At 54.4% G+C, this 25,684-nt stretch overlaps 1 protein-coding gene across 16 annotated transcripts in view; it reads right to left on the bottom strand.

Annotated features, from left to right (window-relative positions):
* Positions 1–25,684, bottom strand: part of CAMK2B (calcium/calmodulin dependent protein kinase II beta) — a 54,671-nt gene that overhangs the window by 26,464 nt on the left and 2,523 nt on the right. For all 16 annotated transcript variants that reach the window (XM_040965076.1, XM_040965075.1, XM_040965078.1 and 13 more), the window contains exon 2: positions 2,072–2,166. In XM_040965076.1, coding sequence (XP_040821010.1) covers positions 2,072–2,166 — 95 coding nt within the window. The remainder of the gene's footprint in view (positions 1–2,071; positions 2,167–25,684) is intronic.

Here is a 25,684-nt window from a genome sequence, read left to right as displayed (position 1 = left end):
CGGCAACCGGCAATTACCCCACCAGTGAGAGCAACACACGCAGGCGCAGGAGGCACCAGCCGCTCTGCTGGCTTGCAGCTGTCTCCCCTCACGGCCGGGGGAGGCAGGCCAGGGTCCATGTGCTGGGCAGCTTGCCCGGACAGGACTCCCAATCAGCTTAGGGCACAAGCTGGAGTTTCCGGTTTTGCCACCCAGCCAGGAAGTAGGGCTGATGGCTTATGTGCTGGTGGCCAGCTTTTCTCCCTGGGGACAGGGCCTCCCACACTCAGGGCCCAGCTCAGCCCAGCCCAGCCTGCCATAAGTGGGGACCCTACTGCTCTCTGCGCTGGACTCAGCTCTCTGGAGGTAGAGCAGCCACCAGGACCCAAGGCTGGTCTCAGAGGAGCTCCCCAGGCCCCCACGCCTACCCACATGCCCCGTGCCCCACCTCTGCCGCTGTCCCCACTCAGTAGATCCTTCATGTCCTTTCCTGGAGTGGCCCAGGCAGGCCTCTCCAGCAGTTGGAGCAACAGGCCAGGGCAGGGCCCAGGTTATGCCAGCTGCCCAGGCCTCAGGCCCCTCCCACTCCTGCCAGGTGGAGATGCCTGGCACGAGCTCTGCTGAGGATGGGCTGGGAGTCCCCGTATCTCGCAGCTTCTCCCTGTGAGTGGGAGGTCCCCAACAATGTGTTCCCTTACTGCCTCTGGCCCTAGAAGTCCAGGACCCATGCCATCTGGGTGTCCCTCTGCCCTTGGCATCACTCAGCTCTCATGTTCACTCCAGCCTCCAGCCCACACAGCTCCTCCATAACCTCCCAGGACCCCTGCCAGCTGGCATTTGGACCTATGGTCACTGCAGGGCCCCGCTGCCCAGTGAGGGCTTCTGTGGGCATCTATGGGTGCCCTCCCCAGCCCTATACAAGGCCACAGGTGACACCAATGAGTTGGGGGCCAGGAGCCCTGGTGCCAGGATCCAGGGAAGCCGGCCGCTGCCTAGGAACAGTGGTGAAGCCAGGGTCTCCCCCAGTGTGCAGAGGCCCCCAGAGTGGCTCCCTAAGGTCACCGTGCCCCAGTCAGGGCCCTCAGGTGTGCCAGCCTCAACCACATGCCCCCTGAGGGAGGCACCTCAGGACCCAAGTTCCAGGGACACCCCTGTGAGGAGCAGGGGACACCCCTTTGGGACTGAGACAGGAGGAGAGATAGCATGTGGGGTCTGGGCCCCAGGCTGCAGATCCGGACAGATGTGTACAGCACTGCAGCAGGCAGAGGCCACCTTCTCTTGCTGCCGCGTGTCCCAGGCACCTGAAACATGCTGGGTCCCCATTATTCACCATAGCCCTCTGGTGGCCAAGCAGGGAAGGGAGACACCCCTGCTGGCCTCAAGGCCACCTCCATCCACCTGTGTCCAACCCGTGCAGCCTTACAGAGCAGCTCTGTGGGCACCTCCCTGTGAAGGATCCACCAGCCTCAATCCCCACCAGTGTCCTGCCTGGCCTCAGGCTCCTCCTGGAGGACCGGAGGTGGGGAGGGAGGGGGCTGAAGGATGCCTTGCCCAACCTGTGACCCCAGCCTAGGTTCAGATCTATTTTTAGATGCCCAATGGGGTGGCTAGTGCTGTGCCAACCCACCCACTCTGTGCTCACCAGCCCCCACCTTCTCCACCTTGGAGAGGCCAGCTAGACCCCTGCCTCACTCCCTACTGATCCAGATCTCTGCCATATCGCTAGGGAACTTGCTAAGCCTGGTTTCTGACTTTGTCATGTCAGCTTTGCAGGCCCAGGGCCTGAGACCCCTGCCCTGCAGACAAGGACCTGTCTGCCCCATCACCAGGACTCCAGCCAGTCCATGCACCTGCAGCAGCTCTGGGTCCCCAGGCTCTGCACAACCACACATGCCAGTAGTGATAGGACAGGGCCACCCCAGCCTCTGGGGCAGAGACCCCAAGAGGCACAGCTAGGGGAGGATGTCTGACCCAAGCAAGCAGGTCACAGTCCTGGGTTCATGGGAAGGTTCCACATCCTGCCTCCCACTCCCCAAGACACCCAAGCCCCACCCCGCCCGCCGGGGAGCTGCGGCAGGGGACCCAGGCCTACCTCTGGCTGACAGCTTCTTGGTGTTGATGATCTTGGCCGCATACTCGTGGCCGGTGCAGAGCTTGACGCAGCGGCGGACCACAGAGAAAGCCCCCCTGGAAGGAGGAAGGAGAGGGAGAGAGCTGGTTTAGGTCCCATGGAGCAGCCAGGATTCCCCCACTGGCCAGGCCTTGGCAGACCACGCCCAGGCAGTCTGCGTTCTGCTGCCACGCTCCCGGCCACCCTCCCTGGCTCCAGCAGGACAGGGCCCTGCTCTGGGGCAGCTTCTGCTGGACACACCCCTGTGGGGGCTATGAGAAGGAGGAGCAGCTGTGGTTTCGGGAGCTGGCCCCCATGCAGCTCCACTCCAGGGACTCCACTCTAAGTGTGCGGGCCCCTGGTGGGACTCCTCCCCTCCCAGGGAAATAAAGTGCCGAGCAGATGCAGACAGCCAGACACACAGCAGGTGCTAGAGGGAGGGAGAATCATCATCTCAGAGCAACCTTGGCCTCCCCACTCAGGGCACGCCCTCTGCTGCCCCAGGCCCGACAGCCAGGGGCTCCAAGCAGAGGGGCGCAGCACAGCCACCCCCTCAGGCAGCATCATGGTGACAAGGGGCCCCGGCCAGTGTCTCGGGCTCCTGTGAGTTCCTGCCTAGCCTGTCTTCCCAGCACTTGCACACGCATGGACTGCACTTCACAGTGTCCCAGGCCTGACCACTCCACTTCATGGTGCTTGGGCCTACCCCTCCCTGCACAGTCATCCATGGCCAGCCCACACAAGTGCTGGAGTCAGGACAGCTCCTGGCTTACAACAAGGATACAGGACAGACCCTGGCAGCTCAGGCCAGCTGGGAGAGTCGAGAGGAGGGACCGTGGTACCTGTCCAGTCCAGCACATAGGATGAGAGCAGCCACAGAGCTGCAGAGATGGTGGGATGAGGCCAGTGCCAGAGAAAGGACCTAGAGGAGTCCCTGAGGAAACCAGCAGGGTAGTGGAGCCCAGGGGTGAGGGGCACCCATTCCAGCAGGACCTAGCGATGCACCAGCATGGGGCCAGGTGAAGCCTCGGTTCTCTCACGTTAGGCTCCAGCAGGTGGTGGCTACCTCCCACTGTTGCTCTGTCAAGGGCATCCTGGTCAGGGTGGCCAGTGTGCCATGGGTCCCCGGCTGTTGGAGGTGTCCTCTAGCCAGGCTGCAGGCAGTGGGAAGGGATGCTGGCAGCTTGCTCAGAGCATGTAGGAGGCCCCCAGTACCAAGCACGCTCTGCAGCTTTTGAAATCAAATCAAGCTGATTAAAACCAGATGCTGCCTTTGCGCCCCTGCCTCTCACTGCTCAGCGCCACCTCCCTGTTGGCAGTGGGAGCCACAGCAGCGGGGCTGAGGTAGGGACTGGCCTGGGGGACCAGGACAGCATACGCCCCAACATGCTATTCCGGCCCACGTGGGGCTCAAGTGAGGCTCAGGGCATCCCTGACCCCAGCTGTCCTTGGGCTGTGGTTCTCAGCTGTGTCCACGTGCCCGCCCTATCCCAGCAGCAGCTGCCTCCCTTTCCGCCATCACCCGCAGCTCCCACCAGCCCCCAAACAGCACCCGCAGCCTAGGCCCACCTTGCCCTCTACCAAGCCCGGCTGCTGGCCACAGCCCTGCCCGGTCACACAGGCTGCCTTATGGGCTCACACAGCCTGAAGTCTGTGCTGGGACTGGAGGGGCTGAGTGGGGTGTCAGGGGGGTGGGGCTCCTCATCACGGGGAGACCTGGGTACCCCAGAATGCTGGCTCTTGCTGCAGACATTAGGGCTGGCACCATCCTGTGTGGGAAGATGGTCTGACCTTTCCCGCCAGACCACATATACATGAAATGAAGGAACCACCGGGGAAGCTGGTGGCAGGCCTGGCACCTACATGGCTGGTCCCCCATTCTGCTCCCAGGTCCCAGGAAATCTCTCAGGTGCCCAGAGCCAAAGGAACACCGCCATCTGTGCCTCCTCTGCGGGTGTGCGTGGGCAGCAGGCACTTCCCCTGCTCCCCGGCCCAGCATCCATTACACATGCACAGCACACCTCATTACCCATGGTGTACATCACACACACACCTTGCATCTCACACAGGCACATGCACACTGCAGGACCGACTGCAACTGTCTAGCCACGATGACAGCCCAGGGTCCACATGTTGACCTGTCAGCCCACAGCGAGGCCACACATGGAGTCGACAGAGCCTGGGAGTGTCTAACGCTGAGATCCGCTTTGAAAACCACACTTTCTCATCTGATTTCCTGTCTGAGGTCTCCCATGGGGCTCAGGAGCTACCTTCTAATGAAAGGCACAGCCCCATCACTGGATCTTTCCCTCTGAGAGAGAGAGAGAGAGAGAGAGAGAGAGACCTTCCCTTTGCTGGTTCGTTCCCCAAAATGACCACAAAAGCCAGGGCTGGCCTGGAGCCAGGAGTGACAGGCCCAGGAGTGGCAGGAGTGGGCAGCAGTGACAGGCCCAGGAGTAGGCAGCAGTGACAGCCCCAGGCTCTTGGGTCATCCTCTGCTACTTTACCAGGTTTTGCATTCCGGGTGATCTTCCCTCCAGCAGTGGACAGTCCACCGTCTGTCACCCAGCCTTCCCAAGTTCTTCCTGGAGTCTGGGCAGCTCACAGAGTCCCTCACGGGGCCCCTGAAGCTCTCTCCTCCTGGGCCCCGCGGCACAGCACACCCTTCACTATCAGTACCATCCCTGGCTCTTGATTAATCATCCCTCTCTTCCTTTAGAACCACCTGTGTCCCCACGCGGGTTTGGGGACACTGTCCCTCTGGACTTCGGCAGGAACCCCATCCCTTAGCAGCTCACACCTGTGGCTGACCTGCTTCCCAGAGGGCAGGTCGCAGGGGAGATGCTTGGTTCAGGGCCTCACCAGCACCCCTCAGGGTACACAATTCAGCCCTCAGCCTGGGCTCACCCCCAAGGCTGCCATGGTGGGGCAGGTGGACACGTCCCCAGTCTCGGCCCCCATGAGGCATCACTGCACCCACCCAGTCAGGGCCCCCTGTGTGGCCTGCACATGCTCCCTCCCTCCTGCACGTCTCGGGGCCTTCCTCGGGGGGGCCTGCCCTGTGGCAGGCAGGTGCCCTCTCCCACATGACCACGGAAATCTCCATGCCCAGAAGGCTGTGGGGGCTGGCATGGGGGCTTGTGGCTTCCTGCTCCTGACTCCATCTGCAGCCCTGCAAGCCCACAGGAGGCCAGGTGCTTCTTTCAGACGACCCAGGGACAAAAGGTCACCAAGGACATAACCACTTCTATGATGGCAGGTGCATCCCAGACCAGGAAAACAGTAGCAGTGTGTGTGTGTGGGGGGGCGGGGCAGCCCACCCTGGCTTCCTGGATCCTAGGTACCCCTCCCACCAGAGCCCTCTCCCTGGGGAGCCTGGCCTCAGGCCAGCAACCCCCTGCAGGAGGGCAGAAGTGGGTACAGCTGAGGGAAGAGCAGGGATTCCCTCTTGTGGTCCAGCAAGGGGGTGCAGAGGCTGAGCGCGCCTCCACCACTGTCACTTTTGCTAGCCAGCTCAGTTGTCCCACATGGCATGTGGGATGAGCCTGGCTCTGGCACTGTGTTGGGGCCTGCAGAACTCCTCTCTCACAGGCGGGACCTGCCTCCCAGGCTGCCTTGGCTGACACACACAGTGGCCAGCAGCCACTGGCCCATGAGGCCCTGCCCACCTGCCTCACCAAAGACACCACCTACCAGGGCACTGGGAGGCCTGTCCACTACTCACGGTGGGGGCAGGAAGGCAGGGTGGGTGGTGGGGACCAGGTCACAGGTGTCCTGGGCTGCTGCTGATATGTGAGGCCCACAGAGGGGACTAGCTGAGGCTCCCCAGCGGCTCCATCCCTTGTCCCAGTGGAAGCCTGGAGACACTGAGGAGCAGATGAAGCCCTATGGCACAGAAGAGGCTCTTGGTCATTGTTTAGTAATGTCTGCCCTGGTACTACATGGGGTGCCAGGGCCATGTCTCACGCAGTCTCCATTCTGACCTAGAAAAATCCTCCTGTCTTTCCAGCCTGTGCCTTTCCATCATCCCCCCAACTGGTACAAGTCCCACCTCCTGGTCTCTGTTCTCTCTCCCATCACAGCCCAGGCAATTGATGGGTGAATTTGCCCTTGATTGTGGTGATGGACCCTTCCTGGGTGAGGCACCCAGCAGAGACACCCCTCTCCAAGACAGCTCAACGAGTTTCTCCAGCCCTGGTTTCTATTCCCCAGGGGCATCCAAAGCCAGCCAGCACCTGAGCCATCACTCACCCATGCACAGGAGGCACAGGCACATGAGGACGACCCTCCTGGGACACGGCGTTGTGCCCACCCCTGCTGGTCCACAGTGTCTGTGCCCACCCCTCCTGAAACACGGTGTCGTGCCCACCCCTGCTGGTCCCTGGGGGCACTGCGTCCGATGCAGCTGCGGCTGAGAGTGGAGCGAGGGGACACACACCCCTAGCTGCGCTCTGGGACAGAGGCAGTCAGGGCCTAATGGCCAGGCCCATGGTTCTGGACTCAGAGAAGCCAAGGAGGGAGGAAAGGGTTTGTGGGCTTTAATCAGGAAGACCTGGGATGAGTGATACACGTCACACAGGTGACATGTTCGAGCAGCAGGTGCATACCTCAAAGCACATCAAGAAAGGACTTCCAGGCAGATTTATTCATCTATGTATTTGAAAGTCAGAGTTACAGAGACGGGGGGAAGAAAAAGAGAGATATCTTCCATTTACTAGCTCACTACTCTAATGAACACAACGGCCAGGGCTGGACCAGGCCAGAACGAGGAGCCAGGTGCTTCCTCCAGATCTCCCAAACACTTAGGCCACATTCCATGGCTTTTCCAGGTGCCTTAGTAGGGAGCTAGATCAGAAGTGGAGCAGCTGGGATCCGAACTGGCGCCCAAGTGCAATCAGTCATCATGGGGTCGAGGCTCAGCTTAGTGAGGCACAGGAGCCCGAGCTGCCCTGCATGGGTAGAACTGGGCCAGGGTCTAAAGGGAAGCCCCCTCAAAGGGAGAGGAAATGGCATCACTCTGGCCTATGGAGGCCAGAGACCCTAGGACCTTGCCATGGCTACTCACTACAACCCGTCATAAAAGGCCAATCCGTCACACTCCACTCCCCCCACCCAGAACACAGCCTGAAGACTCCAGGCACCAGAGCCAGACCCACAATGGCAGAGACTTGTGCAGTGTAACCAAGTCCATAGAGGGTGCCAAAGAGAAAGCAGATGTGGAGTGAGGGCAGACAGGCTCAACGAGCAGCTCCACAAGGACCATGGAGGCAAAAGCAAACAAAACCTAGAACAGGAAAGAGCCCCTCCAGCGAGCTCCTCAACAAGCAGCAGAGAACCGGTTGGCCTGGGGAGACATCCAACACAGAAACACAACATGGGGAAAAACGGAACACGACATGAGCAAGCTTGATGGAAAACTCACAGGTGTGACGGATGCATAAGACGATTCCAGCAGGAGGAAGGGAGGTAAACAGGAAACACCAGAAGTGGCAATGCCCTGAGGGTTGCCCACAAGTGAAGACGGGCACACCAAGCCACAGAAGGTTTAGAGGCCATCCCAGAATCTTCAGCTGGCTGTATCACATCTGAACCGGGAACTCAGACAGGAAAAGTGCTTTCAAGCAGCTACAAGTTAAACAAAAACTTTCCCTGCAGTGGCAAAGACAAGCATGACATCAGAGTTGTCTTCAGAAACCGAGAGTAAGAGGAAAGTAAACATCTCCACGTGTGGAAAGAGCCACGACTGTCAGACTTCCTTATCCAGAAAAAAAAATCACCCCGCAAAAGTCAGAGAGAAGGAAGGGTACCCTCCGGCCACAGCTGAGGGGCTGGCTTCCCAGCCGACCTGCCTAGCAAGGCATGTTGAAACAAGGGACAGGAAGTCAAATCTCCAGGAAGAGAGAGAGAGAGAGAGAGAAGTGAAGATAACGCTAAGTACTTTTTCTCGTTCTTAGTCCTGGTATGATTCCACCACTTTTGAGGTGGGGTGGTGTTGAATATGGACTTCAATGAGCTGCAAATGGATATTGCAAACTCTGGGACAACCACTTAAACAAGCACAGAGAAGAAAGGAGAACTGGAAATGGTAAGAAAGGAGAGGACAGGTCATCTAAAATGCGCAAAGAGGAGTCTGCGCCGCGGCAGCGTAGTGGCTGAGCTGCCACCTGCGCCGCCCACATCCCACAGCTGGCTCAAGTCCTGGCCGCTCTGCTCCCCACCCAGTTCCCTGCACACGCACCTGGGAAAGCAGTGAAAGATGACCCAAATTCTTGGGCCCTTGTTATCCCCTTGGGGATGTCAGCCTCCTGCTTTCAGCCTGAACCAGCCCAAGTCCCTGCAGCCGTCTGGGGGGTGACGCGGCAGATGGAAGCTGTCTCTTCCCTCTCCTGTCAGTCTGCCTTTCAATAAGCAAAATTAGTTTTTTTGAAAAGTCCAATGAGATCATAGAAGCAAGAAACAGAATGGAATGGAAGAAAACAGAACAAAAGGGGGATAAATAGGAAATAATAACAAAATGATGGCTATAGCAATATCACTTAAAACCTTAATGCGTCTGGAATCAAGATGGCAGAATAGGGTAAGGACACGTTTAATCAGACGGAGAAACATTTAATCAGGACGAAGCAGAGAGGACATATTTCAGGAAATAGGAAAGGACAGAACAACAGCAGAGGGGTACCTGGAAACACAGGAAAGCAGCGGGCACAGCCGTGTGGTATTGCAGTGACTGATACTCCAGCACGGCGATCTGAACTCCAACAGCAGACGGAACTCCACCAGCAACCAGGTCCGTGTGGCACCCAGACCTAACGTCCAACAGGTTACAATAAGATCAGCGCCACCAACAACCTAACTAGATAGGACACCTGGTGTCTCTCTAATCCTGGAACCCACTCCAACCGGAAGAGGGAGAAAGGCTGCAGATACAACGGTGCAGCCTCAGCACGGTATCACAGGAGGTGGAGAGTGGTGAGCCAAGAGCTGGAGCTGTGGAGACCACGGTGGATATCTGACATAAGAACCCAGACCTGGAACTTGCTGGAGGTTGTGGCACAAGTGGCTACAAGCAAAAAGTTGTGTGCCAACTGCAAAAAGTAAAATCGCATTGTAGACCTGAGTGTGACACAGCTTAGAAACCTGCCCCAAGAAGACTCTGCTAACCAGAAGTACAATGATCAAGAGCAAAAGAAGAGACAAAGGCACAATGAATATTACTGAAAACTCCCCTGCAAAGGAGCAAAATCCTATGCCAACCTCAGAGTTAACTGAGGAAGACATCGAGAAAATAGGGGACACAGAATCCATAAGACTTATTTTGAAGATTCTGGTCAAAAATGAGAAGCTCATGCAAGAGTTCAAAGAATTTAAGGAAGCAGTAAAGCAAATCAAGGCTGGTATATCAGAAATTAAGAACACAGTAGAGCAAATTACAAGTACAGTGGAGAGTCTCCAAAATAGGATGAAGCAAGCAGAAGAAAAAATCTCAGAATTGGCAGATATCTCCTGTCACCAGGGGGAAGCAAACAAAAAGCTGGAAGCAGAGCTGGATCAGGCCAAAAAAAGTATTCAAGAATTGAAAGACACTATTAAGAGGCCAAATATAAGAGTTATGGGAGTCCCGGAAGGTGCAGAAAGAGAAGCTGAGTTTGCAAATGTATTTAATGTAGTAATACAGGAAAATTTCCCTAATCTGGAGAAAGAATTGGGAAACAAGATCTAGGAGGGACACAGAACTCCCAACAGCCTTGATCAAAAACGATCTTCACCAAGACATATGATTATCAAACTCTCTTCAATTGAACATAAGGAAAAGGTCCTTAAATGTGCACGTGAAAAACATCAATTGACATATAAAGGAATGCCAATTAAACTTACAGGAGATCTCTCACAGGAAACTCTACAGGCAAGAAGAGAATGGAGTGACATATTCCAGATTCTAAAAGAAAAAAATTGTCGGCCTAGGATAACATACCCAGCAAAGCTTTCTTTCATTTTTGAAAATGAAATAAAATTCTTCCACAGTAAAGAAAAGCTAAAAGAATTTGCCTCTTCCAAACCTGCCCTACAAATGATACTTCAAGATGTTCTCTTGACAGAGAAGAGTAACAGCACCCAACAAAACCCAAGGCAAATGTAAAGAACAACATCCCACTAAAGTGACAACAGAAGACTAAACCAATGAACAACCCATTCCTAAAATGACAGAACCAAAGTACCACCTATGTATATTTAACTCTGAATGCAAATTGCTTAAGCTCAATCAAACATCATAGATTAGTAGATTGGATCAAAAAACAAAACTCATCTGTTTATTGTCTGAAGGAGACACACTCCAGCAAAGATCAGCAGAAACTCTATCACATGGGTTTTTTTTTTCCTGTTGGTTTCATCTCTTCAAAACACTTTCTTCTGATTAAATCATTCAATGACTTGTAGATCATGCAGTGGCATCATTTTCTTCAAGAAGGTCCTTGATTTTCACTTCTTCAGCTACATGTTAGACATTTAATAGCATGTTGTTTAACTTCTTGGTGTTATTAATTTCTTTTTTCTCCTGGAAGTTGATTTTGTTTTGTGGCTCTTCATTTAAGGGAAGGTATAGTAGTTGTGTAATGGAGGCTGTCATATTTAGTAACATGTCATTTAACTTCATGGCATTGTAAATTTCTATTTTTCTTTCTATTGTTGATTTTGTATCATGACTTTTCATTTAAGGGAATGTACAGTAGTTATGTAATGGAGACTAACAACCAGATGTGAGGATGCAGTGTGATATGCATTTCTGTTTCCAGACAAAGATGGACTTACAGTGAAACTGTTTAAATTATATTTTGACAATAGGATTCTGGACTCTCTGCCATTGTCCATGCCCGCAATGATGAACATATGACTGAGTATGAAGAACTATATGTTAGTAATGATATAGAGGAACTGCGGGGGGGGAGGGAATAGGGGAGGGGATAAGAGAATATGGAACTGTATCATAAAATGATAGCAATAATAATAAAAAGTGAAAAAAAAAAGAAAAAAAACCCTTAATGCATCTAAATACATCAATTTAAAAATACAGGTGGTTAGACTTCATTAAAAAAAATAAGACTCACCTATATACTGTCTACAAGGAATCCACTTCTAACATAATGATATCAATGGATTCACACATAAAAACATGGGCATGACTGAAAGGGATGTAGATTCAGAGGAACCCATATAAAAATCCTAACAGCCCTCTGCTTACATTTGTCCCCTTTTAAAATTTGTTGCAGAATTAGAAAAACCAATCCTAAAATACACAGGGAAGCAAGAGACACGAGACAGTCAAAACAACCTTGAAAAACAATAAAAAGTTTGCAGGACCCACTTTCCCTGATTTCAAATTTCACCACAAAACTATAATTATCAAAACAGCATGGTCAAGAATACAGAGACCAGTGAGCTAGAAGAAACAGCCCAGAGATAAATCCTCTGAGGGGCGTCCACCGAGTTTCCATCATGAAGGTAGAATAGCCTTTTCCTGGACAGTGCTGGGCAAACAGGATGGCCACACGCACAGCCGTGGCAGGACCCTCACCCACCAGCACAAGCAACAGTTACATGAGCACAGAGCAAGGACCTAAACAACGGCAAAGATCACAATACACGCGGAACAGGGCAGAGGCAGACATCGTCATGACAGTGGGTGGAGCAATGACTTCTTGGATACAAAAGATATAGGCAGCAAAGGAAAAAAATGCAGCAAGGCCCAAGCTAACACCATGTGGGGACACCCTGGAGTGCTGCTTCCAGTCCCGGCTGCTCTGTCGTGCACCTGGGGAGGCAGCCGAAGGGGGCTTAAGGACCCGGGCTCCTGCCATCCATACAGGAGACCAGGGTGAAGCCCCAGGCGCCTGGCTTCAGCCTGGTCCAGCCCTGGCTGTCACAGCCATTTGGGGAGAGAACCAGCGGACTAAAGATCTCTGACTCTGGTATAGTCCATCTTTCAAATAACAAATCAATCCATTAAAAATTGATTACAAAAATTAAAAATAGGGCCCAGAGGTGTGGCCTAGCGGCTAAAGTCCTCGCCTTGGACACACCGGGATCCCATATGGGCACCGGTTCTAATCCCAGCAGCTCCACTTCCCACCCAGCTTCCTGCTTGTGACCTAGGAAAGCAGTTGAGGACGGCCCAAAGCCTTGGGACCCTGCACCCATGTGGGAGACCTGGAGGAAGTTCCTGGCTCCTGGCTTCGGATCGGCATAGCATCGACCGTTGCGCTCACTTGGGGAGTGAATCATCAGACAGAAGATCTTCCTCTCTGTCTCTCCTCCTCTCTGTATATCTGACTTTCCAATAAATAAATAAATCTTTTAAAAAGTTAAAAATAGATAAAGTCCAGCAGATCAATATAAAAGCCTTTTGTGGCTTAAGCGACACTACCAAGAAAATGAAAAACCACCCAGAGAACGGGAGAAAATATTTGCAATCCACACATCTGAAACGGGATAAATACAGGCGCACTCCTGGAAAGTCAACGGAGGAAAGCAAACATGCCAGTTCAAAAATGAGCAAAGAACTTGAATTGTCGACATTCCTCCAAAGAAAACACGCAAACGGCCAGAAAGCACTTAAAGCCGCCACACCACCAGCCATAAGGAAGATGAAATCAAAACCATTAGGGTGATGACTGCACGAAATTGTTGTAGAAAACTGGAACTAACAAGTGCTGGTGAGGATGTGGAGCAGCGGCAGCACCCGCGCACTGCTGGTGGGATCGCGAAATGGTGCAGTCACTGTGAGAGACGGCAGAGCCTGGCAGAGCTAAACATACAACGACCCAGTGATGCACGGTCCCACTCCAGGCGCAGCCAAAGCACCCGGAAGCAAGGAAGCCGACGGACACCCTCCTTCAGAGTGGCACTCGTCACAGACAGCCAAGAGGCAGAAGGAACTCGCAAAGTCAGACCACGTGCCACGGCACGGGTGAACCCGGAGGGCATTGCACTAGGAGCGCAGAGGAGCAGTGCTGCGTGACGCTCCTGGCTGCAGGTGGAACACACAGGGAGGGAGCAGCTGCCCAGGGCTGGGAGGAGGTGAGCTGCAGGTGCGTGGACTGGCAGCAGGGTCTCAACAGGAGAAGCGAATGGTGAGTCCTGCACAAAAGTGACCACCATGATGCGGCTTGATTATGTAAATGCCGTGCAATACAAGTTAGAGCAACAGTTGCATAAATTAGAGGAAACAATAGCTTGTGGGCCGACAGCTTACACAGGACAAGTCTTTGTCCAGTTCTAGTCTCTACCATTTACTGTACTGTGTGGCATGAAAAAAAACTTTATCTGCCAATCAGGGTAATAATAGTCTCACAGTTTCTGTAAAAGTGAAAAACGATGCATAGTCTAATGTATTGTACACATTCAACAAATGCCAGCTGTAATAATTTATAGTGGTTAAAATGGTAAGTCTTGTGGTTTGTATATTTGACAGATTCTATATGGATGGAGAAAGATATACCACCCTGACATTAAATTGAACACAGCTGGACCAGCTCTATCAGTACCAGACAAAACAGACTTCAGAACAAAGGATTTTTGTTCCTTTCCAGTATGTGCAATTTAGCTTGCAAAATGGCTAAGACACTAAATCCTTGCCTTGCACATGCCAGGATCCCAGTGTCTTGGATGCTCCTCCTCCCATCCAGCTCTCTGCTTGTGACCTGGGAAAATAGTAGAGGATGGCCCAAAGTTTTGGGACCCTATACCCATATGAGAGACCTGGAAGAAGCTCCTAGCTCCTGGCTTCGGAGCAGCTCAGCTCCAGCCCTTGCAGTCACTTGAGTGAACCAGTGGACAGAAGACCTTTCTCTCTGTATCTCTTTCTCTCTATAGATCTGCCTTTTCAGTAAATAAATTAAAATAAATAAATAAAAGAATAGGCCTGGCATGATGGCCCAGCAGTTAAATGCTTGTCTTGCACACGCCAGGATCCCATGTGGGTGCTGGTTCATGTCCTGGCTGCTCCACTTCCCATCCAGCTCCCTGCCTGTGGTCTGGGAAAGCAGCAGAGGACCCTGCACCCATGTGGGAGACCCAGAGCAGGTCTGCTCAGCTTTGGCTGTTGGGGCCATTTTGGGGGTGAACTGGCAAACCGAGGACCTTTCTGTGTCTCCTTCGCTGCAGATCTGCCACTCCAGGGCAAATAAATAAATCCTAAAAAAAAAAAAAAAGAACATGGTAACAGGAATGAAGATATACAATGGAACAGGTGTAATGGTACGGCAGGCTAAGCAAGCAGCCACACTGCTTTGAATGCCAACGTTGCACTCAGAGCATTGTTGCTAATCCCAGCTATTCAACTTGTAATGCAGCTTCCTGCCAATGCACACAGGAGGCAGCAGATACTGGCTCACAGGCGAGCTCCTACCATCCACGCAGGAGACCCAGATGGAGCTTCCGGCTCCTAGCTTCACCCTGGTGCAGTCCTGGCTGGTGCAGGCATTTGGGAAATGAACCAGCCAGTGGAATAAATCAGTTGATCTCTCCCTCCCTCCCTCCCTTTGAAATGAAATGAAAATAAATGTATTTTAAAAGATATACACTGTTCATAGTGATAAAGGAGCCAGTTTTCCAAGAGAAGCACTCTTCAGTGTGCATCCAAATACATGAGGCGAAACCAGATGGAACTGGCAGGAGACACAGATGGATCTCCAGTCACCATGGAGACTCAACACCTGTGCCAGAGATGGGCGGATCCGGCAGGCGGGGGGGGGGGGGGCACGGCTGACCTTGACAGCCCCGCCCAGCGCCCAGCGGGTGGGCGTCCAGGGGCTCCTTCACACAACCACAGCGGCACACCCTTCCTTCTCAGGCTCACCCTGAACGGTCACCAGCCCGGGTCAGAAACAGACCTCAACAAGCTTAACAAACAACATGGTCCAACTGCCGTGGAATTCAGCTAAATACCCATTAACAGCAAGACAGCAGCAGAAGCTTAAAATACACAGATATTGCCAAATGGGAAAAAAAAGGGAAAGACAAACTCTCAAAGGAAATTTAAAAATAGGTTGAACTAAATGAAAATGAAAATGTAACTTATCAAAATTTGTGGAATGCAGCCAAAGTCATCCTTAGAAGATTTATAGCATCAATTGCACATACTAGAAAGGAACAAAAATCCAAAATCAATAATCCTCCATCCAGAGAAAGTAAGAAAGAAGAAAAGAGACAAAACCGATAAAAACCAGAACCAATGAAATCAATGCAGAAAATCAACAAAGTCTAAAGCTGCTGCTTTTAAAATATCAATAAAGTTGAGAAACTGCTAGGCAGGTGAACGAAGCAAAAACAGAGCGGGCAGCGTTGTAGCACAGTAGACGGCCGCCTGCAGCGCCTGCAATGTTCGCATCCCCTGTGATGCCCAAGGGAGTCCCGGCTGCTCTGCTAAGGTGCCTGGGAAAGCAGTGGGAGGCATCCCAGTCCTCGGGTCCCTGCTCCCCTCATGGGAGGCCTGGATGGACGGCCAAGCTCCTGGCTGCAGCCTGGTCTAGCCCCACAGCTCTGTCTTTCAGGGGACAGGACTGAACCAATAGCAACACCTCTCTTGCTTTCTCTCTCATTGAACAATGGATACACTTTTCTTTCTCCTTCTCTATCTGTTTTGCGAATAAATGCACTATATATATATATATATGAATAAACTGAGAGTGGACTCAGCCTTAAATGTAAAAATGCAAAGCTGCAACATTCCTAGATAGATAGGTAGGCAGGCAGTCAGGAGAGAGGGCTGCACTGCGGTGCAGAGGGCTAACTAGCTGTCTGCAGTACTGGCATCTCAAATCCGAGCAATAGTTCTAGTCCTGTCCGTTCTGCTTGTCGTCGAGCTCCCGGAACCCGGGAAGGCAGTAGACAGTGGCCTAAGGGCACAGGCTCCTGCCAGCCAAGTGGGCCACTGGAGCTGGAGCTCCTGGTTCCGGATCATGGACTGGCCCAACCCCAGCTGCTGTGCCCACTGCAGGAGCGAATTCCACTGCTCTTTCAATTAAACAAATCTTTAAAAACAAACAAAACACTGCACCCAACTGAGGTGCCTCAGGACACCCAACCCTACAACCCAGGAGCAGTGTGACAAGAGATGACCTGAGTCACCCCACACCCCGCCTTGAACCCCTGAGCTCTGCAGACCCCAAGGATGGCCTGCCCCTCTGTGCCGAAGAGGACTCTGGGGTGAACAGTGTTGTCCCGTGCTGTGGGAGAGGCAGGACAAGAACAAGAACGACCCACAGGACCCAAGTTTGGCAGAGACAGGGCTTGGCCAGGCGGGGGTGCTACAGGGGCCCAGCAGGGAGCCAAGGCTGCTGCCTCGAGGCTGTGGGTCTGGGCAGCTCCTCCCAGCACTCAGGCAGAATCTGCCACACTGATGGCTTTATGGCGGCCACAGGGAACACGGACAAATGCTGTCCACAAGGGTCTCCACCCCTGCGGTTCAACACTCCCCAGGGCCCACAGTGAGCTGCCCAAATCTCCAGCCACAAAGGATTTCCTTCAGTGTCCCATGATGTCTGAGAAGGACGGGCAGGGCCAGCCCAGCTGGGGTGGGAGCCCACACTGCTCTCAGCTTACCCCCAAGGAAACCTTGGGCAAGTCCTGCTGCTCACGGAGCCTCTGACACATCCCGGCCATGGGAACAGGGGCGGTAGCAGGGGTGTGGAACAAACAGTGGCCACCCTGCTTCCTCTGTCAATGTGGGCATCACGTGGCCCCAGCTAGGGACAGGCTGGGCTGGCCGCATCCTTGCCATTCTTCTCCTGCCTACGCTTGGGGCCCTCGGGCCCATCCAGCAGGGAGCTACCCGCTGGCCCACATCCACCCAGTGGTGCAGTCCTTGGCCTAGAGGAGCTGTGCCCAGCCCACGTGTCCTCCCTGGCAGCTGGGCCCGCATGGAGGCGGCCAGCAGGAGCGTACAGGAGGCAAAGCTATCCCTCCTCTCAGCTCTGGAGTGCCACCGGGAACCGCTCATCAGACAAACACCAGTACACGTGTGCTGGCCAGGCAGGGGAGCCGCGATGCTGGACAGGAAGGCCAGGTGGGCTGGAGGCGGCACCCCCGTCACACCTGTCCGTGGGGCACCCTGCCCAAGGGCCCATGCACCCCCTTTCTTCCCATCTCTCCCTTACATGCCATGCCCCTACTGCTGGCAATTTCCTCAGCACCTACCCCTAGGACCTACCCAGCTGTCCTGCCTCAGCTGGGTCTGCAGGAACACTCTGGGGGGCAGCTAAGTGTCCATGCACAGAGGCCAGAAAAGGGGGCCATGCAAGACCCCGGGTCCGTCTTGTGTCCAGAGGCCCGCGTGGCTGCTGGCCCCAAACTGGCTATGGGGGGAACAGCTGAGGTGCCCACTGCACCCTGCATGCACACTCGCACCTCCTGAGGGCCCATCACCATTACCCCAAGTCGGGCAGCCCACCCAAGAACCCACAGGTCCCAGTGCCCCCAGGAAGTTCCCAGACCTTGAGTTTTGAGTCAGTGGCAGCAGAGCCCCCATCCCCCCACCGCAGCTCTCCCCAGGTCCCACCTGCACACTCTGCAGGAAAGTCACCTCTGGGGACAGAGCCTGCATCACAGCCTGGAGCATCTGAAATGGCAACAGGGGAGAGCCAAGGCAGGCCACGTCCCTCAAGAAGCACATGCAGGAAGTTGGAGGGCCTTGGTCGGGCATGGGCAGAGTGGGGATCCCATACCGCACTCATGGCAGGGGCCTGCATCCACTGGCTCCTTTCCTGCAAGGCCTACACAAGGAACAGTCTGCAAGACCTTTATTCTGTGGGCATTTCAGGTCCATGAGACAAGGTCAGACCAGCTCACGGCCCAGCAGGAGGAGGGTCTCCACCAGCGACATAGAGCGGATAAACCATGAGCCAACACACCTGGACAAGCCAGTCACCAACTCCATGCACAGAGGATCCTGGGAGCAGAGTGGCTGGGAAAGAGTGGGATGGGGTGCCACACACAGGCTGGGGGTGAGGAAAGGGGACAGAGGAGAAGGTTCCAGAGATGGGTGGTGTTGACAAGTATGCCTGATGCCATGAACTGGGCACTTTAAGACAGTGCAAATGGTAAATTGCTACTATAGTGCATATCTTATCATTGAGGAATAAGGAAGCTCCTATGTACAATGCTGCTTTAAAACCTGTTGTGCCATAAGGGCCCGGCGGTGTGGCCTAGCAGCTAAGGTCCTCACCTTCAACATGCCAGGATCCCATATGGGTGCCAGTTCTAATCCCAGTGGCTCCACTTCCCATCCAGCTCCCTGCCTGTGGCCTGGGAAGGCAGTTGAGAACAGCCCAATGCTTTGGGAACCTGCACCTGTGTGGAAGACCTGGAGGAAGCTCCTGGCTCCTGGCTCCTGGCTCCAGATGGGCACAGCACCGGCCATTGCGCTCACTTGGGGAGTGAATCATCAGACAGAAGATCCTCTCTGTCTCTCCTTTCTATATATCTGACTTGGTAATAAAAAAAAATAAATCTTTTAAAAAAAAAACCACCCTATTGTGCCACGTGATGAATCAAATCACGACCTCTGGTTATAGAAAAGAAAGCTGCAGAGGAAAAAAAAAAAACCCCAGTCTCCAGACATAAATCCATGACTTCACAGAAAGGGCGGGGGCTGCCCTGTGGCACAGAGGGCTATGCTGCCACCTGAACCCCCATATGGGTGCCAGTTCAAATCCAACTGTTCCATTTTGGAGCCAGCTTCCTGCAATTGTACCTGCAAGGGCAACAAGACGGTCCAATTCTTTGGCTCCCTGGACCCAAAGGGGGGAGACCCAGATGGTGTTCCAGGGTCCTGACTTCAGGCTAGCCCAACCTTGACCACTGTGGCCATCTGAGGAGTGAACCAGTAGATGGAAGAGCTCTCTGCCTCTCCCTAAGTCACACTGCCTTCCAATAAACAAATGCATAAATAAATGTTTTTTAAAATCCTGTGTCTTTAAACAAAAAATTCCTATGTGTGCCCAGGTATGGACACAGGGACAAGCTGTGCCCACTCTGCCCCCGCTCGGGGAAAACAGAGAGAGCGCAGAGAGAGACCTCTTCCACAGGACAGGCTGTCTGCCCCGGGTGCCACCAGGGAACCCAAGAGCCCGCCAAGGCGGGTTCCAACAGGACAGGCTGCAGAGGCCTTGCTCCAGGCCTCTGGTCAGATGAGCCATTGCATATTAGTCCCTGGGACTACGTGACAATGGAGGCATGGGAGGCAGAGGGCTCCGGATGGGTGGGGGATTCCATCTGTGCAGGCAGAGACCCAGGCTTGATCCGTCATTTCCAGGAGACGAGGGCTCCCAGGTTGGCTGTGTTCTCTACCTGCTCAGTGGGCCCGCTACCCTGACTTTCCACAGCCCAGCTGGGGCCTACGCACAGCCACATATGCACCTGGGAGCTCCACAGCGAGCAGCAGTACCCAGGCTTGCAGGGCCAGATCTTCTCCAAGAAAGAAAAGAGGGGACTGGTGGATGGGACCCCTTCACTGCAGCAACACCAAAGCCTCAGATAGGATAGTGGTGAGAGACACTTTGGAAAGCGACCCTTGAAGGGCACTGGCCTGCTAAGCCGCCAGCCCCCAAAAGGCAGTTCCCAGAGTGCAGTGGGGCAGATGTCTCCCCAGCCGATCCATTTTCTCTGGAAGGGGCCGGGCTTTCTCCAGGTGCCTGCGACACCTGGGTGCGGGTCAGAGCCCTCCCGGCACCTGGCTCTGCTCCCAGGGGCTCTTCTGTCACCAGCAGGGGCCTGACTGACCACCCCCACCCTAGCGCCTGGCCTGCACTTGGCTCTGAGCTGGCATCCAGCAGATGCCCAGGGACTAGCTAACTTTAGCGACACAGTCATCGGACACACACCAGGCCCTCCCGTCACAGGACCGGCTCATGCCGGCTAGGCTCTGCCATCACCTAGGCCTTCAGGTCACTTCTCAGCGACCAGCAACGCTGGCCTCTGGATGCAGAAGACTTTGCTCTGCAAGCAGTTTCCACACTTGAACTTCTTGATGAAACAGGGAACATGGCTATAGAAGGTTTGAAGCTGGCACGCCCAGAGGGTTAAACACTGCATTCCCAGAGCTAGGCACCCATCCTTCAGTCCTCTCCCAGACGAGCCTGCTGCAACACCCAGTGGCCTGGGTGTCCCACAGGCCTTTGGTAGTGTTCTCACACCTGCCATGGGATGGGGTGACATTTTCTAGAACTCCACATCTGTCTGTGCAGGGTGCAGTTGGGCCATGCTGTCTCAGCCACTCGGCTGGCAAGGGACATGGCTTCTGCTCACACACGGTGGGGACAAACATGGCCCTGCTAGCGTCCGGGTCTACACAGCCCTCAGGTGCACACCTGGGAAAGTGCCAGCCGCAGCCACAGATCAGTTCTCCCCAGTGCAGGTCTAAACTGATTCTTGTTACTGTGATGGAGTAAGAGTTCCAGAACTTTCCAACACAGATTCCTCCAGAGTGTGTTGTTTGCAAACGGCCTCTCCCTTCCCAAGGCAGCCTCATCGTTTTCTGGACAGTGTTGTGGCTTTCACGTTGATGTCTGATCTGTCATAACTGGTCATGCTTTGGGGACCATATCTAAAATAACCAACATCCAACCCAAGGTCACCAACATTCACTTCCAAATCTCCTTGAGGGTTTAATACAGCTCCCATATTTAAGTCCATGATACATGGTGAGATAACCAGGTAGGGCTCCATCCTCACTGCTCTGAGACTGCCCAGCTGGCATACACCACGCCCAACGCCCAGGGCACCCTGGGCACACTCAGCCTGCTGGGGGGTAGGCATTTGCTCCCGCCTTCGCCGACATGATGGTCACATCTGCTGTGGCGGTGGCACGTAGTGTCTCCAGCTCACTGTTTGCCAACACTGCCTTGGCCGTCCTGGGCTCCTGGGATTCTCACGTGAATTTTAGCACCCACCTATCAACTGTGGCCAGAAAGACAACTAGAGTTCTGATAGCGTTCACCCCAAGACTCAGTGCAGAGTGTATGTCACCCACGGCATCAGCTCTTCCAGGCTAGCGGATCGCTTCTCATGTCTCTGAGTCTCCTAACTTCTCTCAATAGTTTTCAATGTACCATCTTGTGCTTCTTTTGTTAAACTCATTACAAGACAGTTCTCAATTATTCAGATGCTGCTGTAAATAAAATATTTACAATATTTTGACAGCAAATATTGCCATAGTTTAATCAAATACAATGAATTCTTGAATATTGATTCTGTGTCATGCATCTCTGACGGCTTCTAGTGGATTCCTGAGGCTTTTCCATACAGAACCACGCTGTTGGCAAATGGAGGCACTTTCCCTGTGCCCTGCGCCTGTGCGTCCTTCTCCTGCCCACTTGCTCTGACGGGCAGGCAGCAGAGAGCCAACAGCCTGCTCCCGGCCGTGATCACTGGGCGTGGGGAAAGTGAGTGTTTCATAAAAACGTTCGCTCTAGGTTTGTCATAAATGTCTTTTTCCAAAGGTCTGTTCTAGCCTGCTGGGTGTTTTGTTTGTTCTTCATTAGAGAAGAGTATTGCCTCCACAGGCTTTCTCTGCATCTACTGTGATGACCCTGCAGCTACTTTGTTTATTTGGTCAATATGGTGATTATGTAGACTCTACTTTCCTAGAAATGTATTTATTTGTTTGAAAGAGTTACAAAAAGAGGCAGGAGAGAGAGAGAGATCTTCCATCTGCTGGTTCACACTCAGATGGCTGTTAGGCCAGGGGCCTCTTGGGGAAGGCACCCCCCACCCCCGCCCCCTGGCTGCGCTGCTCCCCACTGATGCCTGGTTCCTGGAGATGCCAGGCACATGTGCACAGACCAAGTGGTGGATCGGCTGAACAGGAGCACCTGAGAGCTGACACGGCCCCAACCGCAACCTGCAGCTTCAAGAAAAGCCAGCAGCCAAGGGGGTCTGGACACACAGGCCCTTGTGACCCAAGCCAGCAGCTGCTGCCGTACTGGACCATGTTCAGCCCAAATCAGGACATGCGGTATGACAGGACATCTGGGCCATGCAGAGAAATACGCAGAGGGGTCAGCACAGCAGTTCAGGCCCCCAGCACCCACGTTTAATAGCCAAAGCCGCAGATTAGAGTGGACTCTTAAGGCAACATGGGCTGGAGCTGAGGCCGCAGCAAGTGGTTAGGCTGGATCTACGGTGCCACCACAGAGATGGACGGGCTCTGATGCACAGCCAAGGCCAGGACCCACTGTCTCGGGGTCATCTGCAGCAGACTGCTCCTTCAGGCCCTGGAGCCCCTGCTCACTGCCCTGGACAGTCCTCCCGGCCTCTGAGGAAGGGATTGTAGCTGACACACCTGGACACATGTGAAGACCTATATGAGGAAGTGGGTAAGCAAGACAAGTCCCTTGGGGTCCAGCTCCATGGTTGCCAAGGGGCAGGTGAGGGGGCAGACCTGCAGCCCAGCTGCCGAGCACCATGAGTCCCTACAGGCCGCCCATGCAGGGTGGGTGAGCCACTGCCCTGCAAGGCGGCCTGGGTGACCCAGGCCATGGTCATGGAGCCTCTGCTGGGTGCCGCCTGCAGGTCCGCATCAATCCTGGTGTCAAATGCAGAGACAGGACACGCCTGTCAGGCGGGTGGAGGGGCGGAGTTCAAGGCAGAGGCCTCGTCCCCTTCCCTGTGGACCCCACCTGCCAAGAGCTGCCCCAGGACAGGTGGCAGCGTGGTTCTCAAGTCTCCACCCAGCTACTGCCAATCTGCTCCAGAACTCAATAGACGCTTTCTTTGTTAATGACTATTATTCCCACTCGTAAAGGGCCACTGCCCACTATGCCCTGGTTCAGTCTGGGATCAACCCAGGAAACCAAGCCTGCCACTCAGGGCCCTGGCAGCTCAGCAACACAACTCCCAACATGAGCAGGGGTCTCTGCTCTAAGCAAATGCAGATTTTATGAAAATGAGTACACGACATACTGCTAGGTGCTCTGCCAACATACTAATCTGGCTAGAGCCGCATCGATACATAATCCATTCTTCTGTGTCTACACTGGCAGAGTAAAGGATGCCTCCCAGTCATCCCATCGGTGCCAGCTGTGTGGGGGAGGAAGAGGCCCTGGCATCTCTGAAGATGCATCTGCAGTCTCCAGGGACCTCACGTCCCTTCCTCGGGCCCGGCAGGGGATGTCAGGCAGCAGGGGCCCTACTGGCTCACCCAGGCCAACATGGCACATCTGCCTCTGTGGAACTTGCTGTGACTTCTAGGCCTGGGAGGCAGACACAAGAGCCAGCCCCGCTGGGATCCTCAGTTTTGGGGGACTCTCAGTGCACCCTTAGCTCCCTCCAGGGAGACCAGCATCAGCACACACCTGCCAGTACCACCTGTGCTGCCCGAGCTCTCCTCTTCCTTGACAGAGATGCAGTCGCCACCTCCTGATGACCCTCCAGGCTGTGGTCTCACACACAGGGTCCCACAATCTCCTCATATGCTCCATAGGGGAATAGGAGTTTCAAAATCATGGACTTAAAAGCACATGCATGTCAGAGGGGCGTGAAATGCCCAGCAGCCGTGGCAGGAAGCACATGCATGGCACTTTCTGTGTTTCCAATTCACATGCGAGTGGGGTACACGTCTGTGTGCACTCACACACATGTATGGATATGTGAGCATGTCACACAGGACTGGCACCCCCAGGCCAGGTGCCTCTGAGCAGTGAGGGGGCATCCCAACTGTGCCGCCTGCATCCTTGTTTTATAAAATGTCCACATGCCCTTGGTAAACTCTCTGCATGAAGTAAGATTTTTGAGCCTTAAAGGTCCCAAATGGGGGCAGAGATCTGGTTGTTATGGAGAGACCACAGAGGGTGATGACGTTTTCATAAGTAGGAGCCGTGGGCAGTGCCGTGGGTTTGGGAAACACAAAGACAGCATGGCAGGCCAGTGGCCATGGCCAGGTACATCCCTGGGGAGCCTGTAACCCGGCCACAGGTTAGCCATCAGTGTGTGCAACCTCAGGGCGCAGGAGCGCCGAAAACCTGGGAGGGGAGCAGGCGAGACCCGCAGAGTAGCAAAGCTCAGGGGGTCTGCAGGGACAGGATCTCCACAGGCCACTGTTGCCACTGCAGAGACCTGGGGATGACCACCGTGCCCGATCCCAGACTGGGTACGCGCATGAAGCAGCGCCATTTAGGTGCGAGCAACCGTCACCAGGGAGGAGAGAGTCCGGGCGGCGAGCACGCGGTGTATTCTTAGCTCCTCAGCAAAGTAGGTTATGGTATAAAAATACCATTACATAGTAACTCAGCCGCCCGCCTTGCCACCGCTGGCCGCCAGCCTCCGCAGGCCTGTGCCGCACCTTCCTAGACTACCCTCGTTAGCGAGCTGAGACCAGGACCCATCACGCCCCTCCACACTTGGGGAGACGGCGCAGGGCGCTTTGGCAAGACTGGGTGGGAAGGACAAGCCGAGTACAGGGCAGAGACCTGGGAAGGGGGGATGGCGCTGGGCGCACTCAGGGAGGGAAAAGGTAAACAGGGTGCTTACACCCCCCACCCCAATTCCCTTCCTCCCTAGAAACCAGACTCAGAAGTCCACTTGCACGGATGTCCTCTATGTATCTATGAAGCACCTAGCAGGCCACTCGCCAGCTCACGGCGGCCCAGTGCACTGTCCACTCGCCAGCTCACGGCGGCCCAGTGCACTGTCCACTTGCCACCCAGCACGCTGACTGCCCCCTGTGGCTGGGGTAGACAACCCTGTACCCCAGTGTCAACGACACACTAAGATGAGCTCCAGTCCCTGTCCCCCGAGCTGGAGTGGCTGGGAGGGGGTGCACCCCCAGGCCCCCTGGTGCCCAGGGCTCAGCAAGCTGCTCACCGTCCTTGAGCGTGGGGGGGGGGGCGGGGGGGTGATGGGGGTCTCTTTGAATCGCCAGTCAGATCTGACTCTCAGGGCTTGCTGGGGGGTTGTCTCCTATGGGCCACAAAACTGCGATCCAACCCCTAGGTCCCCCAGACGGCACCCATATTTTGCGACAAGGACTCCCCAGAAAGAGGACCCCTGAAATCGGCACCCTCTTCTCACCCAGTGCTGACATCATAGCACAGGGAGGGGTACCCTTCCTGGGACAAAGGCTGTGCCAGCCAACACAGTCAGTGCGGGAAACCAGGAGGCAGCCTGGACTCCACGTCCAAGGGCCAACCAAACCCAGTCTGTCCACATCCAGTGACTCTCCACGGAGAACCCGGAAGAACCCCGGCCTCCAAGTGTCTGCATGTGAGGGCACAGGAGGGGCCCAGGACAGACTGTGCGCATACGTGGCCGTCGCCAAGGGAAACGCGCTCTGAATACATTTGTTTGCAATATTCTACTTCTTATAGCTTAAAAATCAGAGAGAAAACTCAAAGCCAAAACGGCCAAAGACAGTTTCCCACTCCAAGCAGCAGACAGTCACCATGATTTGACGACTCCCGGTATTTTCAGAATTACTAAAATCTGTGAGATGCAGAAGCCCACCACCCACGCTGCAGGCTGGCCCGCTTGCACGCGGGGCCTCCTCGCTGAGCTCCGCCTGCCTGCCGCCTCAGGGTCCTCAAGCTCAAGGAAGCTTCAGCCTGG

This window comes from Ochotona curzoniae, unplaced genomic scaffold (assembly GCF_017591425.1).
Source record: "Ochotona curzoniae isolate NIBS_2020 unplaced genomic scaffold, NIBS_Ocur_1.0 scaffold_3835, whole genome shotgun sequence".
NCBI classification, from domain to species: domain Eukaryota; kingdom Metazoa; phylum Chordata; class Mammalia; order Lagomorpha; family Ochotonidae; genus Ochotona; species Ochotona curzoniae.
This window is presented reverse-complemented; position numbering and strand designations above follow the sequence as displayed.